Genomic DNA, 19,536 nt, shown 5'->3' with positions numbered 1-19,536 from the left:
AAAACACCTAAATTAACCTAAAAATGAGTAAGGAGTTAAAATGACTAAGCTGGGCTAGCTGGACATTACTCATTCAGTAAGCATACATGAAGCAATCCCCCTTCCAGTTTCAGGAAGTCATGGTATGCAAGCATGCAAGAATGAATCCTGTCCTCCAAGAGCTTGCATTCTAGTGGGGAAAGACAGGTGGTGAACCAGGAAACATTTTAACACGTAATTTAAAAGCCATCACAAAAAGCAGGCCTGGGAATATAGCTAAGGATTCAGCCTTTGTAGTTTCAATCCTTAGCACCAAGTGTGTGGACAGATGGAAGACTGGCTGAGGTGAGCTCAGATGCTGGTTCTGTGGTTTCGGTCTCCAGCACCGCAAGGACAGTCTAGTTCTTGTGAATTTCAGGTTGGCTTCAAATTCGTTATCGAATGCTTTTGAGACAGAATCTCATGTATTTCAGGTTAGCTTCAAATTCAATTGATGGCTTTCCTCCCTAGTGCCAAGATTAAAGGTGTACATCCCCAGTGACACACCTCCAAGGCCACAGGTAACCTTCCCAAACAGCTCCACCAACTTGGGACCAGATAATCAAACATGACCTCCTAGTCACTATTGCAAAAGCACTGGCCTTTTCCATTAGTGTGTGTGTGTGCTGCCATAGGCATGGAGGTCATGGCACAACTTTATGGAGTCAGTTCTTGCCTTCCTCCACCCTTACAGTTTGAAGTATTGAACTCCAGGGTTAAAGGGCAAGCGCTTTCACCTGCTTACTGAGCTATCTTGCCAGCCCTCCTGATGCTTAACTTTTTACCTGTATGTATGTATGTATGTATGTATGTATGTATGTATGTATGTATGTATGTGAACCATGTAGGCGTGTACTGGAAATCAAACCCACATGGTTTGATTTTATCAAATACAAAAGCAACAAGTACTCTTAACCTCTGAACCACCCCTCCAATCCTTCATAAACTACAGGAGATCCTGGGGAGCCATGTTGGACATCCAACAGTTACTAGCTTCCTTTCCCAATTAAGAGGCTGGAATTTTAGTTACATCAGTATTTAATGGCTGGTAAGATTTATTTTCATGTGTACAGGTGTTTGCCCTGTGTTTATGCACTGTGTCCAAGGCCATTAGAGGATGCTGGACCCCTTGGAGCAGCCAGCACCTTTGACGTTCTAAATTCCTTCATCTGCCAAACAAGAACTTGGTGTGCACCTCACACTGGAGGCTGCCGACTTCTCAGACCACAGATAACATACAGTAAAGTATTGCACATCACTCCTTTATTATACTGATCTGGAAAGAGACTTAGTTGTTATGCCCAAACGAGTTCTGAACCCACACAGTAGGGTCAAGCAGCTGGAACATGATTCAGACAGTGAAAGACAAAACCTTGGACATGATCAAGGGGCTTCACCTCTACAAAACAAGGCAAAGGGATCCAAACACAGCAAGAGGTACAAGGAGTTTATCCCATTTGATATGAGGAATGGCTTTTTTTCTGGTGACCACTTAGGACTCTCAACTGCCACTAGCAACCTCGCTGCTTTTGTGCTGATATATGTATATATACTTTATTTTTGTAAAAATAAATGTAACACATAGACTTGACAAGACTGTTCCCAACCTTCTAGGGCCAGCAGCTCCTTTAGGGTCAGAGAGAAAGTAGGGTCTTTTAATCGGCATGAGGTTACTTTCACTCTCCACTGGAATGACTAGGCCCCCAGTTACCTAATTGTGGGAAGAGTGCAGGACAGGTTCCAGGGACAAAACTGGACCACAGCTTCTCCTCATTGGTCATACCACATACAGTCCCTCCCGACCTTCTTCCTAAGCAGACCCTTAGTAAACAAAGAGCTAAGAAAACTATAATTACTATCTCTCAACTCTCCTGTAACAGGGAGCCGTCCCTGGATATGGACCAAGAGCCTGCACCCCAGAGGTCTTCTTCTGACTAGATTCTATGAAGGGAGTGGGTGCCGGGGATAAAATACTAAAAGGAGAATGGGAGCCACAGGTCCCTATCTGCAGCTACAACTTAAACTGAAGATCCTAAAGATGTAGTCAGTGTGGCAGGTGCAGGGGAGGGTGCAGGAGGCAGGAACAAGCAGGGAGAGAGGGTGTCAGGGCAGGAGTCCGCCTCCTCGCCTTCACTTCTTCACCTTGCCCTGAGCAGCCACAGCTTCCATGGCTTTACGCACGGTCTCCTCATCTCCCAGGAACTGCATGGGCTTGATGGGCTTCAAGTTCTTGTCCAGTTCATAGACGATGGGGATGCCAGTTGGCAGGTTCAGCTCCATGATGGCCTCTTCTGACAGACCTAAAAGAGCCACCATTTTCAGCCACAAGACAAGAGTCCACATCCCCTTCAGATTCACTCTTTATCTACCAATGGCAAGGCACTTAAGTATGAACAAACAAGATAGCCTTTCTGATTTACTGTAGATCGAGTGCCCCATGAACAGCCCCCCATGACTCTCCAAGCCTCTCAATAGCACTAGAAAGAATGAGAAGGTATACAAGATTCTAAGATGAGCAGAAAGTTACACTACAGATATCCCTACAAAAGTTAATGTAGAAAAGCAGGGAGGACTATGTTCTCCTCTGACATCCTATAGCCGAGCCATCTGGACCTCTAGGTCCTCGGGGCCTCTAGGACCTGAGTCACTTTTGGTCACAGTTTCAGCTGGCATTCCTAGAGCAGGTAAACATGTACAACTTTAATGCATATTGAGTCATTTAGCAAGTTTCAGTTCTGAACTTCATATTACCCTACACATGAGAGTGTCAGAGGCCCACTGTCACTATTATGTAGCACTTCCTGTTGCCTAGGAATCATGGTCTCACTGTATAACCCTGGCTAGCCTGGAACTCAAGTGATTCTCTTGCTTCAGCCTCCCTGGTGCAGGATCAGAAGTGTAAGCCACATCCTGCTAGCAGACCACAGATTGAGAAAGGAAGAAACGAGTTTTTCTTTAAGTTCATCTGCACTGTCAAATTTTTCCCAAAGGCCTCCTTACTACAAAATCAGTCTGATGCTGATAGTCCTGTTTTATCATCCTTAAGGACTCCTGTAAGGAGATGCACATACCCTCCAGATGCTTGACAATGCCCCGTAGGCTGTTGCCATGGGCAGCAATCAAGACCCTTTTCCCCTCCTTGATCTGGGGGACAATTTCTTCATTCCAGAAGGGCAGTGCCCTGGCAATAGTATCCTTCAGGCTCTCACAGGAGGGTAGCTGGTCCTCAGTAAGGTCTGCGTACCTGCGGTCCTAAACAACACAGATTTCAAGGTTGCCAGTTATTTCAAGTTGCATCTCATGTGTATCAATTTTGCCTACCTCTGATCCTAAGGGATTAAGTGACTAATGAAGATCTCTCTCAAGGTTCCAGAATGCAGCTCAGAATTTGAAGATCAGTAGTCACTGTCCTGTATCATTCCCCAATCCAAAAAACATGTAAATTTAGAAATCAGGGGGAGGAGGCTTAACAAAACAGACAAGGCTTCCCAGTTCACTTTAGTTTGCTGCTGGCTTAGGAAGCCAGAGCTGGCTTTATAAAATACGGCAGTGAAGATGTGGAAAGAAGGTGCCCTACCAGATACAACATCTCCATCTAAGTCCTGTAATGAGTGAAGGCCATTGCTTAGCAGTGGGAGGTGGTTAATTATTTTATTATAATTTATAAAATTAATGACAAGGGCTGGAGAGATGGCTCTGTGGTTAAGAGCACCGACCTGCTCTTCCAGAGGTCCTGAGTTCAATTCCCAGCAACCACATGGTGGCTCACAACCATCCCTCTTCTGGTGTGTCTGAAGACAGCTACAGTGTATTCATATAAATAAATCTTTAAAAAAAAAAAAGATTAATGACAAAAGGTAGACCCATAAAAAAGGCCTGGAGAGATGCTCAGCTGGTCTTTTCTTTTCTTTTTCAGAGCTGGGGACTGAAGACAGCTACAGTGTATTCATATAAATAAATCTTTAAAAAAAAAAAGATTAATGACAAAAGGTAGACCCATAAAAAAGGCCTGGAGAGATGCTCAGCTGGTCTTTTCTTTTCTTTTTCAGAGCTGGGGACTGAACCCAGGGTCTTAGCAAGCGCTCTATCACTGAGCTTAAATCCCCAACCCTGAGATGCTCAGCAGTTAAAAGAGAACACTTGCCGCTCTTCCAGGACCCCGTTTGGTTCTCAGCACTCATCAAGGTTCACAACCACCTATGGCTCCACAGGATCTGATTTCTTTTTCTGACCTCCAAAGGCACCAGGCACACATGTGTGCACATAAATATACACAGGCAAAACACCCATGCACATAGACTTGGAAAACAGAAGTAACTAGGAGTGAGGTCCATGTGCTAACCCAGTGCTGACGGAGTGACCACATCTGCATAGAACCATACCTTGCTGATGTTGCTGTAGAAGGGATGATCAGGCTCCATTGGAGGTGGCGGGACATCGTAAGATCGTCTCCAGATCTTTACCTGTGCCTCACCATGCTTAGCAGCAGTCTCTGCTTTATTGAGACCTGTTAGACCCCCATAGTGTCGCTCATTGAGACGCCAGGTCCTGACCACTGGCAACCACATCTGGTCAATGGCATCCAGGACTGTCCAGAGGGTGCGGATTGCTCTCTTCTGCACAGAGGTGAAGCAGATGTCAAACTCATAGCCAGCATCTAGAAGTTAAGAAGTGCAAATGAGCCAGGTATGGTGGCACATGCCTTTAATCCTGGTACTGGGAGACAGGTCTTTGTGAGTTCAAGGTCACTCTGGCCTCCATGGCAAGTTCCAGGGCAGCCCAGGCTACAAAGAGTCCTTGTCTCAAAGGAAAAAAGTGCCAGTGCCAAGTGAGAGGCTAGCAAGACCTAACATGAGCCACAAGTGTCTTATACAGAAATCTCTTATAAACAGAAGCTACTTGGGCACAAATGATGGCACACACCTTTAACCCAGTATGAAGGAGCAAAGGCAGGTGATCTGTGAGTTAGCAGCCAGACTACTTGGTTGCAGACCACCCAGGCATGGTGAGACTTTAACAAAGGGGTGGGGGTGGGGTAGAGGGAAACAAAAGAAAGAGAGAAACTATCCAGCAAGGTGTTTATCGTTGCAGCCTGAGGGAGGGAAAAATCTGTTGACTTACATTACAGCTAACAGCACACTTCCTGCTTGCTCCAATAATTCCGATAATGTAACGAACAAACCTGAGGCCTCTACATCTTATTCTAACTCCTAGACTATTACACCTAAGCATATTTTGATTGAACCCATGTTCAATCCCCAGAACCTCCACAGTGGAAGGACAGTGCTGAACACAAGTTATCCTTCTCCAACACATGCAGCCCAGGGCGTGCACATGTGGCATACAGACCTGTGCTTACACACAACAGATGAATGGGTTTAATTTTGTTTAATGAAAAAGGGTCATAAAAGTATGAACCCTTGGGGGCTGGAGAGATGGCTCAGCGGTTAAGAGCACCCGACTGCTCCTCCAGAGGTTCTGAGTTCAATTCCCAGCAACCACATGGTGGCTCACAACCATCTGTAATGGGATCCGAAACCTTCTTCTGGTGTCTGAAGACAGCTGCAGTGGACTTATATATAATAAATGAATAAATCTTTAAAAAAAAAAAGTATGAACCCTGAGGCTGGAGAGATGGCTCTGCGGTTAAGAGCACTGACTGCTGCTTCAGAGGTCCTGAGTTCAGTTCCCAACAACCACACGGTGGCTCACAACCATCTGTAATGGGAACTGATGCCCTCTTCTGGTATCTGAAGACAATGACAGTGTCTTCATATACATTAAATAAACCTTTAAAAAAAACGTAACTTGGGGCTGGGGATTTAGCTCAGTGGTAGAGCGCTTGCCTAGGAAGCACAAGGCCCTGGGTTCGGTCCCCAGCTCCGAAAAAAAGACCAAAAAAAAAAAAAAAGATTTAAAAAAAAAAAACGTAACTTTTTTTTAAAGATTTATCTATTCATTTATTATATGTACACTGTAGCTGTCTTCAGATACACCAGAAGAGGGCATCGGATCTCTTTACAGATGGTTGTGAGCCACCATGTGGTTGCTGGAAATTGAACTCAGGACCTCTGGAAGAGCAGTGCTCTTAACCACTGAGCCATCTCTCCAGCCCCAAAACGTGTAACTCTTAAGTAATAACTAACCTTTCTAAAGGGCTCAGCACTGGTCCCACACCAAGCTGTAGAATTCTAATTCTATGATGTTACAATCTTCTTAGCCCATTTTTAGCAGATGAGAAAAATAAAAGAGAGGTGCTGGCATGGTGGCACATTTTTTAATCCCACTACGTCCAACACTGCTCTTTATTTTTCTTAACTGCTAAAAGTGGGTTGAGAAGAGCCAGGGGCACTTTAGAGCGCTTGCCTAGGAAGCGCAAGGCCCTGGGTTCGGTCCCCAGCTCCAAAAAAAAAAAGAAAAAAAAAAAAAGAAAAGAAAAAAAAAGAGAGAGAAGAGCCAAGGGCATCTTGAGTTCAAGGCTAGCTAGATGGCCTTGTCTTTGTATTTTTGAATTAAGGAGTTGTCTCTCTTCTTATCCCAAGCCATACTGCAGTACACAAGGCCCTCTTCAAGTTAACCACAAAGTTTTCTGGGCATTGCTTCATATTGAGACTAGCAACAGTTGAAGTAAAATTTCCTGCTAGTGATTCAACTGACAATGAAGCCACTGAGACCAACTACTGGGGAGAGGGAAGATTAATACCAGGAAAACCACTACCACCCACAAGGGAAGACAGATCTCCCTCGAGCCTCTGCACAAGTTGATGAAAACCGACAGCCATCACACCCTTTACCATCTCCTTAACCACAGGACGAGGAATGTTCCAACAAAGGGCTGAGTCACCCACCGAGAATACCCACAGAACAAGCCTCAGCTCCCATGATGAGATGTTACAGGCCGTCTCTCTGCAATTATTTCCAAATAGTCCCCAAGGCCAAAGTGGTACCCCTTGGGACTCTGGCATGAATGCCACAGGACCAGGCACTTCCATTTAATCCAAAGTACAGCCAGGGGTACAACGGACATGGCATGGGTTCCTATTCCCCACCCCCACCCCAGGGATCCCTTCCTTCCACAGCCTAAGGCCGCATGGAGACCTCACTAGTTTCCTTCTGAAACCCACTGGAACAGCACTGGTGGAACCGTTTGCACCTTGGGTCTTCTATGTTACTGAATTATGCACAGTAGCCCTCAATTCGGTTCTGCTTTTAATCGTCCATCCTTTAATCATCTGTGATATCTTTGGGAGATGCTAAACTTTTGCATCAGCTTTTTAAAGGCAGCCCACGTGGGCCCATGCTCTATGTCCTCTCTTCACAGCTCCCTGGATGCTGGAAAAAAATTACAGGTATGCAACACCATGTGCTAGCTTATATATGATTTTCTAAAACTTAGTGCTACAATATTTAAGGCTGAAATGGGTCTTATTATTTTCCAGTGATTACAAGTTCAACACATAATCATTGTACCCAGAGAACAGAGGCAGTTAACTTTGTCCAGAGCTGGGTGTCAGCAAACTACCACAGGCCTACACAGTACTCCATGGCACAGAGCTAAAGAAAATGGCTTCCTTAACCAGCACTTTCCTTTTTCTAACCACATAGGCCATGCATCTCAAAAGCATTCTTGTCTCCTTACATCAGGATTTTGCGTTCTAAGTCTTCCTTCATCTGAAAAGGATGTACAAGAAGCTAAGGAGGGCAACCAAGGCACACAAGATCACTTAAAGCAGGCATCAGCAACTCTTTACACCGCTACTGCCAGGTCTAAGTTTAGGATGTGCCCTAGTCACCAAGAGAAGCACCTCTTCACTACACGGATTTTCTCGGTTGCAGGGAGGATTTGCTGCCTTATTAGCGTTCCAAAATCACAGAGAACTGTGGGTTGTGCGGAGCGCCCGACACGGATAGGCAAAAGCAGGCTTTATCTCCTGGACGCTTCCACCCTTTGCCCAGCCTCTGTCCTTGGCCACCAGCCCGCCAGTTCCTCACACTTACTTGTTACTCCACCCAGAAATGGGGCAAGGACACTGGATTAGAACTAAGTAGGTATGACCTTGGACAAGTCTTTCCAGTCACTTTTCTAAACTATAACAAGGGGACAGAGAAAGGTAAAAAGGAGGGAAATTAAATATGCCTGCGTTATAGGGCTGTAGAGAGCATCTACTGAAATCACCCACTCGCATTCCTGGATCCGTTTTGTAGTATGCTGCTGAGCTACAAAGCTCTCAGAAGCACGCGGTTTCCAGGTGTCTCGAAGGCCATTAGTCATCCCCACCTAGCACCCCCCCCCCCCCACTGTCCAGGACCAGCCTGTGACCTGCCGCTTCGCCATGACCCGCAGGCGCCTCAAGTAAACTCAGATACAGCCACTAATGTCACAGGGAATCCTTCCCCGTGCGCCGCAGGCCCTCATGGTACCCAAAAGGGTCCTGGCCGCCACAGGTGGGGCTGCTCGGACCGGAAAGGTAGATTTTCGCCTAGCGGCGTCTGCGCCCTCTTTCTGGAACAGCCTTTCACACTTAACGGGGTGACCTTGACAAGCGGGTTCCCCACCCTGCGTTCAACTCCTCAGCTGAAAACTCAACTGGAGAGGCCGCCCAAGGTGTCCGCCTCTCGAGAGGGCGCGGGGGCTCAGGCCGCCCCTAGGCCGGTGCGGGCCCTGTACGCCACACCGCGCTCGTCCAGCTCGCTCGTACCTCGCAACGCCTGCCCGCCGCGCTTCGCCTCCTCGTGGCCCGCTGGGCTCAGGTCGGCATCGTACCAGCCGCTGAAGCGGTTCTCCAGGTTCCAGGCGCTCTCGCCATGCCGGATCAGCACCAGCTTGTAGGCAGCCATGACGACCGGCAGAGGATGCGGCAGTAACTGAGGATCGCTGAGATTCTCCTCGCAGCCCGCCCCCCCCCCCGGTCGCGCCTGCGCGCTTGCACTCTCCCGCCCCGCTCCCGCGCACTTTCTCCCCGAAATCTTTCCACTCGCCAGACAGACCTCCGCCCGCCCCGTATGCGCATGCGCCCCGGGCAAGTTCTGCGGCCCGCGAAGGGGGGGGGTGTAGTGCACCGCGGTGGCAGTGCGCATGCGTCTTACGTAAAGGTACCCGCGTGCTACCCGGCAGTCACGGAGCGCACGTAAGCAATTAGGGCGGAGGATCCCAGTAGCAAGCTTGCGGCCTCAGGCGCTGCCTGGCCACTCCGTGCTTCCTCTTTAAAGGTGATCGCTAATCCTTAAACAGCCTTGCTAGGCCACAGTCCCATCCCTGCGCAGTTCCAATATACACCCTTTCCTTTTTGATTTGTACTTCGGACAGGTCTCAAAACCTCTCAACCTCACTTGTAAAAGTGGTACCTGGCTGAAAATACTCTGTAAACTTAAACATAGGTTGTTACTATGTCCCTTCATTGTTCCTTTTTTAGCTTTTTTTTTTTTTTTAAGATAAGATTTCACTATGTAGTCCTTGGCTGGCCTGGGACTCACTACGTAGACCTGGAACTTACTGCACAAACCAGGCCAGCCTCAAACTCATCGAGATCCTCTTGTCGCTGCCTTGGTTCCAGTGCTGGGATTAAAGGCATGGGTGATGTGTTTATGATAAAGATAAAAAGTGGGGGATATGGGGGAAGTGGGGGGTATGTTCTATGGATGTGTGGGTTGGTATGGGGCAAGTGGGTACTTCAGCGGGCTCATGTTGAGGCATCCCTTCCCCCTGAGGGACCAGCCACACGACAGTATAGTATAGAATAGTGTTTATTCAAGACATGGGGAAAGGAGTTAAGAGGGTACTGGGGCAGAGAAAGGCAGAGAGAGAGAGAAAGTAGAAAAGTAGAAGAGTAGAGGCTGGCCATGAGCATGTGGAGAGAGAGGGGGGAGAGGTAGGAAGGGAATGGGGACAAGGGGGGAAGAGAGGAAGAGCAAGCAAGTGAGGAGGGGGCAAGCAGCCCCTTTTATAGTGCCAGGCACACCTGGCTGTTGCCAGATAACTGTGGGGCGGAGCTTAGACAGAATGGACCATTTTTCCACTGTGTAGTCCTCAATCAAATTGCAGAATCTCTCAGCCTCATCTTTTAAAATAAGCATAAAAGACAGGATGCTGTAGTCCCAGCCACTTAGACAAGATCAAGAGTTCAAGGGCAGCTTTGACTGGCTACAAGCTTTCCTGTCTCTTCCCCAAAAAATTATAGATGAGAAACCAGAACACAAAGACAAATGTTCAGGGAGCCTCCCCTGCGCTCTAACTAGCACCCACCACCTCCCTCCTGCCTCTGGGAAAAGATGAAATTCAGTATTCAGTTTGGAGCAAATCTGCACAGGGGACTTCATAGTTCCCAATGCTACACAGCTAGGACCTCCCTTTAAAAGTGGTTTGGGGGGGGCTGGGGATTTAGCTCAGTGGTAGAGCGCTTACCTAGGAAGCGCAAGGCCCTGGGTTCGGTCCCCAGCTCCGAAAAAAAGAACCACAAAAAAAAAAAAAAAAAAAAAAAAAAAAAAAAGTGGTTTGGGGGTTGGGGATTTAGCTCAGTAGTAGAGCGCTTGCCTAGCAAGTGCAAGGCCCTGGGTTCGGTCCCCAGCCCCCGGGTGGGGGGGGGGGGGGGAAGAGTGGTTTGGGCACTGTCTCTCCACAGGGAGTCTTCAGACAAAAGTTTCTAGGGAGGTTTTCTCTCTCTTCCTGTTGCAGTCTGACAGGAGCCTGACCAATCCAACAAGGCTTTGTCAGAGGTCCCAACGAAAGGACAAAGGGAAGTTTAGTTCTGTGTCCATGTCCAGGAGCAGAGTTGGCAAGGTCCAGTCTGGGGCTGGAGCCTGGCCCTCCCAGGAGTTAAGGGTTTGTTTCCTGGGAACCTTTGTTTCTCCCCAGGACATTAATCATCAGTCCTAAGACAACTGTGTCTGAGGATAGTATCCTGCGTCCCTGCCAACACTGCTTGACTTCGCTTTCTGCTGACCATTTCCCTCCCCCCAAAAGCATGTAAGACGCTGTACTTTTTTTTGTAAAAGATGTATTTATTTAATGTCTATGAGTACGTTGTAGCTGTCTTCAGACACACCAGAAGAGGGCATCAGATCCCATTACATGGGAGCCACAATGTGGTTGCTGGGAACTGAACTCAGGACCTCTGGAAGAGCAGTCAATGCTCTTAACCACTGAGCCATCTCTCCAGCCCGACACTGTACTTTTTAATAAACTTGTTTGACATAAGTCATGAGTTTCTGCAGGACCTCTGGTCCCTGCTGTCTGTCTCATTTCTCATCCCACAGTCACCCTCCAGGACCCTCTCCTGTGGCTTCCAGTCAACTGTCCTCCTCCCATACTACCAGGCTTCCATTCTAAAATCAGTTTTCACACTTGACCTCTAGTTCCTTTGTCTTGGCCCCCTAATCTATGTCCCTTCTGTGACTCCTACCAGATTCTCCTCTTGCCTCACAAAATTCAAGATTTCTGTGCTCTTACCTAATTAGGGTCCTCCATTCCACAAGTAGGAAGTGTTAAAAAGAAGGTGCCCTCAGAAGCCTGATTTGGTTTGCTTGAGGACTTGCAAAGTGTCACTCCCTTTCTCCCGTGTCCCCATCTTGGAAAGATAGTAATCACATGTGCAGCTGCATATAGCTCTGTGGAGAAAGAACTGAGGTGACCCGATGACCTGTGTGGTGGGTTCAGTGGTGTCTCCGGCAATCAGGGCAATCAGTCCTAAGTGGGAGAAGTGTTAACAACACGGGACAGCTAAGTATTATTGACAGTGTGACCAAGAAAGAGGAGAAGTTAATGAGGACACCTGGGAGCGCTCACCTCCCAGCAGGGTACCTAGTAAGGGGTGCCTGCTTAGTGGGGTGAGAGCTAAGTAGACACCTAGAGTATATTTTGTTCTCTCCCCACCCCCCGTGTGTGTGTGTGTGTGTGTGTGTGTGTGTGTGTGTGTCCGAGTGTCTCTGTCTCTCTCTCTATATATATGTATTTCTCTCTCTCTCTTTCTCTCTCTGTATGTGTGTGTAGTGTGTGTGTGTGTGTGTGTCCGAGTGTCTCTGTCTCTCTCTATATATATATATATATATGTCTCTCTCTCTCTCTTTCTCTCTCTGTATGTGTGTGTAGTGTGTGTGTGTGTGTCTCTCTCTTTCTCTCTCTGTATGTGTGTGTAGTGTGTGTGTGTGAGTCTCTCTCTTTCTCTCTCTGTATGTGTGTGTAGTGTGTGTGTGTGTGTCTCTCTCTCTCTCTCTCTCGTGTGTGTGTGTGTGTGTGTGTGTGTGTGTGTGTGTGTGTGTGTGTGTGTAGCCTGTGCGGGATTGGAACTCCCAGTCTTCTGCTTTATCCTCCTGAGCGCTGATGTTATAGGAATGTGTATTCTTCTCCAGCACAGGCATCTGGAATTCTGTAGGCAGTAGGCCAAAGGCACCTGTGCCACCTGTCTGGGAAAGGACTAGCAATCATCTCCTCCTCCTCCTCCTCTTCTTCTTCCTCCTCTTCCTCTTCTTCATCCCCTTCCTCTTACTCTTCCTCTTCTTTAAACATTTATTTTCTTTTCTTTTTTATTTGTATGAATGTATGAATGTTTTGCCTGTGTGTATGTTCACACACTGTATGCATGTCTGGTCCCCTCAGAGTCCAGAAAAGGACATTCGATATCCTGGAACTGGGAATACAGAAGATTATAAGGTACCATGTAGGTGCTGGGAACTGAACCAGAGTCTTCTTCAGGAGCAGCAAGTACTCTTAATCTCTGGGGCCAAAATTAGGAAGATTTCTTTTTTTTTTAAAGATTTATTCATTTATTATATGTAAGTACACTGTAGGTGTCTTCAGACACACCAGAAGAGGGCATCAGATTTCTTTACAGCCACCATGTGGTTGCTGGGAATTGAACTCAGGACCTCTGGAAGAGTAGTCGGGTGCTCTTAACCGCTGAGACATCTCTCCAGCCCCAAGATTTCTTTTTTTAAAAAACTATTTATGGGGTTGGGGATTTAGTTCAGTGGTAGAGCGCTTGCCTAGCAAGCGCCAGGCCCTGGGTTCGGTCCCCAGCTCCAAAAAAAAAAGAAAAAAAACTATTTATTTGTGTATATATATATGTATATATATATATTATTTTTATATAAGTACACTGTCTTCAGACACACCAGAAGAGGGCATCAGATCCCATTACAGATGGTTAGGAGGCACCATGTGGTTGCTGGGAATTGAACTCAGAACCTCTGGAGGAGCAGTCAGTGCTCTTAACTGCTGAGCCATTTCTGCAGCCCAGAAAGATTTCTTAAACTCCAAAGAAAAGTAAGAATAGACCCATGTGTCTTCCTTCAGTGTTTTCCTTTAAATCTCATCTCTAATGACTACAAGACACAAAAACAAGTGTCAGCTGACTCTTCTGCCCTCTTAAGCCGAGGTCAGAGGCAGACATTTACAAGTCTCAAGAATAAAGCAGGTCGACAGCCACTGGTCACGACTTAGGTGTGATATGACCTCACCCCTACTGCCCATTCCTACACGGTCCATCCCACAGCTTCTCTCAGGACACTGCCTGCCCTTCTACCCTAAAGGCAGCATCCGGGTCAAACAGGGTCCTGCTGTTGTTTGGATGGAAAGTGTGCTTCCAAAAGGATCCTGTATTGAAGGATCCCCTTACTACAGCGTTAAGAGGAGGAATTTGGAGAGGTCTTTGGTTATTGAGAGTTCTGCTTCTCTCACTGCAGTCCATAGATGGATTTAAAATTTAAATAGAAAATAATTAAAGAAAAACGTTTAAAAAACAAAAAAGGGCTGGAGAGATGACTCGGCGGTTAAGAACACTGACTGCTCTTCCAGAGGTCCTGAGTTCAATTCCCAGCAACCACATGGTGGCTCACAACCATCTCTAATGGGATCAGATGCCCTCTTCTGGTGTATCTGAAGACAGCGACAGTGTACTCATATACAACAAATAAATAAATAAATAAATAAATAAATAAATAAATAAATAAATAAAGTTTTAAAGAAAAGAATTAAAAGAACTAAAGAGAAGGCGGGGAGGGTGGAGTAAATGGGCTGTTGGAAAGTAGATCTATATAAGGTGAAACTTATTTGGGATAAGTGAATCACTTGGAGCGTGCCCTGAAAAGAATTAACCTGTCACAAAGCCTTTTCTTCATACTTCCACTGCTTCCTGACCACCACAGGCTGGGCTCTTTCCGCCATGATGTACTGTGTGAGCTGTGGACTGCCGCTGAACCAAACCACCCCACCCGTCCACTCCCAAACCCCACCCCTGCCCCGCCCACTCCCAAACCCCACCCCTGCTTCAGTCAGTCTCAGGCAGGTCTGACCTGCCAGTTCCCCTTCTGTGGGGATGAGCGTGAAGCGTGCGTGCTTGTGTTCTTTGCCCTCACCGCAGATCTAGGAATGCTGTCTAAGGAGTAAAGTCCTGGTTGGACTCCGGTCAGACTTGAAATTCTGGACTCTAAGAATCCAAAGCTCCTCGTCTGCAGCGATGTTTGATTCCTTAGGCTCAGGGGCACTTCCTGGGGGATCTAACAGCTTTCAAACAATGAGCCCGTAGGCTGGAAAAATTCAGAGAAGATAAGTAGTAACCACAGCCCTATTAGGCTCTGGTCCCTGTGGTACAATGGAGCCTCCTTCAGCCTGCCTTCTCCATCTACCCCCCACAGAACATTGCCTTATCAAGTACTGAACATTCACCACCGAGGGCCTGATTTAGAAGGAGTGGGGCGAAGCAAGATATCTGAGGTGTGGAAGGAGTGGCTGCCATTCAGCCCGCAAGGACTCCCTGTGAAGACACCACATGTCTGTGCCCATAGCACCATCGCTCACATTCCTCACCAAATGTTCAGCTCAGTGCTGGCTGGGAGGAAACTTCTGCCACAGAGTGGGAGGAAGGGAAGCAGCCAGGCTGGTGCTTACTGCCTCTGAGCTTCTAGGCAAACGAGCTGCGTGCTTCCCTGCAAAATGAAGCTTGCATCCCTGCCCTCAAAATGTGTCACCGTTGAACATGACCAAAGCTGAGCTGGCACTACAAGAGGAGGAAGAAGAAAAGCTTCCTGAGGGCTCCCTCTTGGCTTCAGTCAGACATGGTGGTGCATGTCTTTAATGCTAGCATTTGGGAAACAAAAGCACACAGGTCTGTGATCTGTGATTTGAGGCCAGGCTAATAGACATAGGAAGTTCCGGACCAGACAAGACTACATAGGGATACCTTGTCTCAAAACCCAAACGGATGGGCTGGAGAGATGGCTCAGTGGTTAAGAGCACTGACTGCTCTTCCAGAGGTCCTGAGTTCAATTCCCAGCAACCACATGGTGGCTCACAACCATCTGTAATGAGATCTGATGCCCTCTTCTGGTGTGTCTGAAGAGAGTGACAGTGTACTCACATGCATTAAATAAAGAAATCTTTAAAAAAAAAAAAACCCAAACGGATAAATAAGCAAATAATCGCACACAAAAACCAAAACAACACTACCGAAAGCCCTGGCTCCAACCTTCAATGCTTGCCTCGCTTTGGGACAAGCCCTCACCTTCATTCGGATATATCAGTACCAGATCCTCTGCTACTGGGCCACGTGTGAACCCTGTACAATAACAATACTCAAAGCATCGGAGTATGCAAACTTTTCTGACCCATCTACTCTCACTCACACAAAACTGCTTTGTGTGAGCCAGCCCATACTGATTATATTTGGATTACAAAACACATAGGCCTGGCTGGCTCTGTTGGAAGTGCTGCTGCTGCTGATTCCTGTTTGCTATCCTGACTCTACCTGAACCAGACCGCTGAGGTGTTTGCGAGTGAATCTAGCTGCAGCTGCTGACCTATGAACTCAACCGCTGATTTCCAGACAACACAGAAGGGAGTTGCTCCAAAGAAACTTTTTTTTTTAAGATTTATTCATTTATTATATATGAATACACTGTAGCTGTCTTCAGACACACCAGAAGAGGGCATCAGATCCCATTACAGGTGGTTGTGAGCCACCATGTGGTTGCTGGGAATTGAACTCAGGACCTCTGGAAGAGCAGTCAGTGCCCTTAACCGCTGAGCCATCTCTCCAGCCCCCAAAGAACCTTTCTAAACAGTTACACACACACACACACACACACACACACACACACACACACACACACACACAACACACACACACACACACACACACACACACACACACACACACCTCCCCAAGCCTCCCCATCCTTTTTTTCTTTGTTAGGTGATAGGCTACAAGGGAGATTAAAGCATTAAATAGGGGGGTTTTTTGTTTGTTTTTTTGTTTTGTTTGTTTCTTTTTTTTTTTTTTTCCGGAGCTGGAGACCGAACCCAGGGCTTTGTGCTTGCTAGGCAAGTGCTCTACCACTGAGCTAAATCCCCAACCCCTGTTTGTTTCTTAAGATGTATTTATTTACTATGTATACACTGTTCTGCCTGAAGGCAAGAAAAGGGCACCAGATCTCATTATAGATGGTTGTGAGCCACCAAGTGGTTGCTGGGAATTGAACTCAAGACCTCTAGAAGAGCAGACAGTGCCATCTGAGCCATCTCTCTAGGCCCCTCAAAACATGTTTTGAAAAAATTAAAGTTAGTCTTAAGCCCCCCCATATGTGTGTGTGTTTGTTTGTGTGTGTCTGTGTTTTTCCTCACTCATATTAAAAGTATTTTTTTTCACCAGTTAATCTAGTTTGCTGTGTCTGATCTTTTCTCTGGTACTTATTGTTTGTTTGTTTGATTGATTGTTTTCCTCTTCAAAACCGGGTTTCTTCTTGTAGCTCTGGCTATACTGGAACTCACTCTGTAGACCAGGTTGGTCTTGAACTCAGAGATCTGGCTGCCTCTGCCCTCCAAGGGCTGAGATTAAAGGCCGTGTGCCACCACTGCCTGGCCACTGTTCAATTCTTTACTAGGAGAGGAAAAACAAACCTTATCAAGAACCCTAGACAGTAGCATTAGTATGATTCCAACCACACTGTGTGTCCAGTGTAGGCAAAGGAGGTTGCTTAAGCCTGGGAGGGCTGTAGGTATAAATAGGAAACACAGATGTTTTGAGGGGTGAAAATGTCTTCTAATGGAACTGGGATCATTGTGGCAATGTCTGTGAAAACACCCAAACTGTGAAAGCCAGCTGTGATTGCAAAAATCTTTAATCCCAGCATTTGGGAGCCAGAGGCCAAGAAGGTGTGTTATTCCTGAAAATTCAAAGCGAAAGACCACCTACCCAAATCATGGCCAAATTAATTAAAGCAACCTCTTATAGTTGTATACATAGGCCATCTCTCCCTAAGGCAGGGTTCCGGAGCAAGAGTTCTCCAAATTGGGGGGGCGGGGTTCCCACAGCCAAATAAGTGGGGTTACAGAAGCAGAACAACTTTCTCAAACTGTGATTGGGCAGTGGAAAAGGAAGGCGGGCTCAGAATTTGGGGAACCAGTACAGAGAGACAGAGGGACCGAGGGGGAGGAGATGACAATATGGAACCTATAGGAGACGAAGAGGAGCCAGAACCACACAGTCCTGGGAGCTATAAGTACTGGAGCTTTCTTAGGTAGACAGTTAAATAAGTGGGGCGTGTTTGCCACGTGTAGGTGTGCAGCTTGTGTTTATATCAACTGAGTTTTGAGTCCTTTGTTTGGGCGTTTTGTGGGTTGAGAATTTTCTGATATAAATCTGACTGATAATTAGAAGCCGCTAGAGTTTTGGTTTTACCTGGTTACAGGGATTTATGACTATAACCACAGGGGGCGGATGGCTGGGAATGTGAGCAGGATCTGCCACAAGAGAATGGAGGGTTGGGAACCATGGAGACCCTAGCTGCCTGCCGGGAAACTGCGATACTAGAACATAGCCACCGGCATAGGGATGGTGATTTTTTTTTTTTTTTTTTTTTTTTATATATTTCATGGAACAAACTGTAGCCACTCTGTTTCCTGTAGCAACGTTTTCCCTGGGGCATACAAGGAACCCTTGACCTTGTACTATGTCACCTTCTGGGGTTGGTGCTACCCACATTTCTTGCACAATGTCCTGCAGGTCTTAGGAATGTTCACTGTGCTTGCTATCAACTCAAAAAGACATAGGATTTTTTTTTTTTTTTTAGATTTTTTTTTTTAAACCTTTATTTACATGGGTGCACTGTAGCTGTCTTCAGATGCACCAGAAGAGGGCATAGGATCCCATTACAGATGGTCATGATGCAGTTGCTGGGAATTAAACTCAGGACCTCTGGAAGAGCAAACAGTGCTCTTAACCGCTGAGCCGTCTCTCATAACAATGTTTTGAAACAAAGGCATGGTTGCTGTTTCCAAAAACAGGCAGTACAGAACCATTTGTAGTTAAGGTTACAGGTGAGGCATAGCCCAGTGCTTGAGAAACAGATTTATTCAAATAGGAAGGAACCTAGATTGTTTACTATAAGATGGCTTTCAAGCCTAAAATGGAGGCAGCCTGGTTTATCCAGTGAGACATCTAAGGCCGCCCTCAGCCTCAAGTCCAGCTTACTTCATAGTGAGCACTGGGCCTGCCAAAGCTCAGTAGCAGAAGCCTGTCTCATGGAAACCAGCAAACTAATGAACTATATACTTTAAATGGTCAATGTGTACTTTTACTTAGCGTGTATCTCATTCTCTCAAAGCTGACTCTTAAAAGTTGTAAACAGTTATTACAGGGGTGGGGAGGATACCACCCACAAGAGCCCTGGTTTCATTGGAAAGAAAGTAGGCAAGTGGCTCTTGGCCCAGGATAGCTGCCAATCTGCTAGGAAGACAATTCTCCGTTTAGGAGTCCTGGGCCATCCCAGGATTCTCATGGGGGTGTGTCGATCCTGGATGGATGGATGGATGCAGAGCAGGAGACAGAAAGAGGGACAAAGGAGACTGAAGGCAAGAACCAACCTTGGCTGTCAGAATCCAGGCCTCACTGCTACTCAGCCACAGATGCAGACCCCTTGCCTCATCCACAGACACTGGCAGGCACCCTACCAAGGTTTATGACTCTCTAGCAAACAAACTTCCAGGTGCCTGGGTTTCTCAGTTGGGGAAGTTGTGTTTGCAAGCTCAGACAAACCAAAGGGCTAGTGGGTGGCTGCCCACCCCTTTCAGGCAGCTTGCTAGGGAACTGAAGAGCCTGACTGCTTGCTCCTGCTGTGAACCTTTTAGCCTTCCTCAGAGACCTATTAGAAGAATGCCCACTGCCCCCCTGTGGGCCTGACTTCTCTTCAACGATACCCTACTCCTGCCCTGCCAATACCATGTGGCTTGCTTGCTGTCTGCCCATGGCATTAATAATTCAAGTTTTGATTTTTTTTTTTAAGTCATTGTCTCTTTAGTCCTGGCAACCTGCGCTTGATATGTAGTCCAGGCTGGCCTCAAACTCACAAGGATTCACTTGCCAATGCCTCCCAAGAGCTGGTGTTAAGGGTGTTTAGCCACCACACCCTGGCATTAATAACTCTTCTAATAGGGCTGGAGAGATGACTCAGTGGTTAAGAGCACTGACTGCTCTTCCAGAGGTCATGAGTTCAATTCCCAGCAACCACGTGGTGGCTCACAACCATCTG

General features: G+C 46.8%; 1 protein-coding gene across 3 annotated transcripts; it reads right to left on the bottom strand.

The window, feature by feature from the left end:
• Positions 1-1,259: 1,259 nt before the first annotated feature.
• On the bottom strand, positions 1,260-9,006 carry Pgam1 (phosphoglycerate mutase 1). Of its 3 annotated transcripts, none has more exon segments than NM_053290.4 (4): positions 1,260-2,318; positions 3,090-3,270; positions 4,401-4,675; positions 8,718-9,006. In NM_053290.4, coding segments are annotated over 4 exon segments (765 nt in total). In that variant the 5' UTR covers positions 8,857-9,006; the 3' UTR covers positions 1,260-2,148.
• Positions 9,007-19,536: the final 10,530 nt, after the last annotated feature.

The sequence above is a fragment of the Rattus norvegicus genome, chromosome 1, assembly GCF_021556685.1.
Source record: "Rattus norvegicus strain SHRSP/BbbUtx chromosome 1, alternate assembly SHRSP_T2T, whole genome shotgun sequence".
Taxonomy (NCBI): Eukaryota; Metazoa; Chordata; class Mammalia; order Rodentia; family Muridae; genus Rattus; species Rattus norvegicus.
The sequence above is the reverse complement of the archived record's forward strand: the minus strand, read 5'-3'. Positions and strand labels throughout refer to the sequence as shown.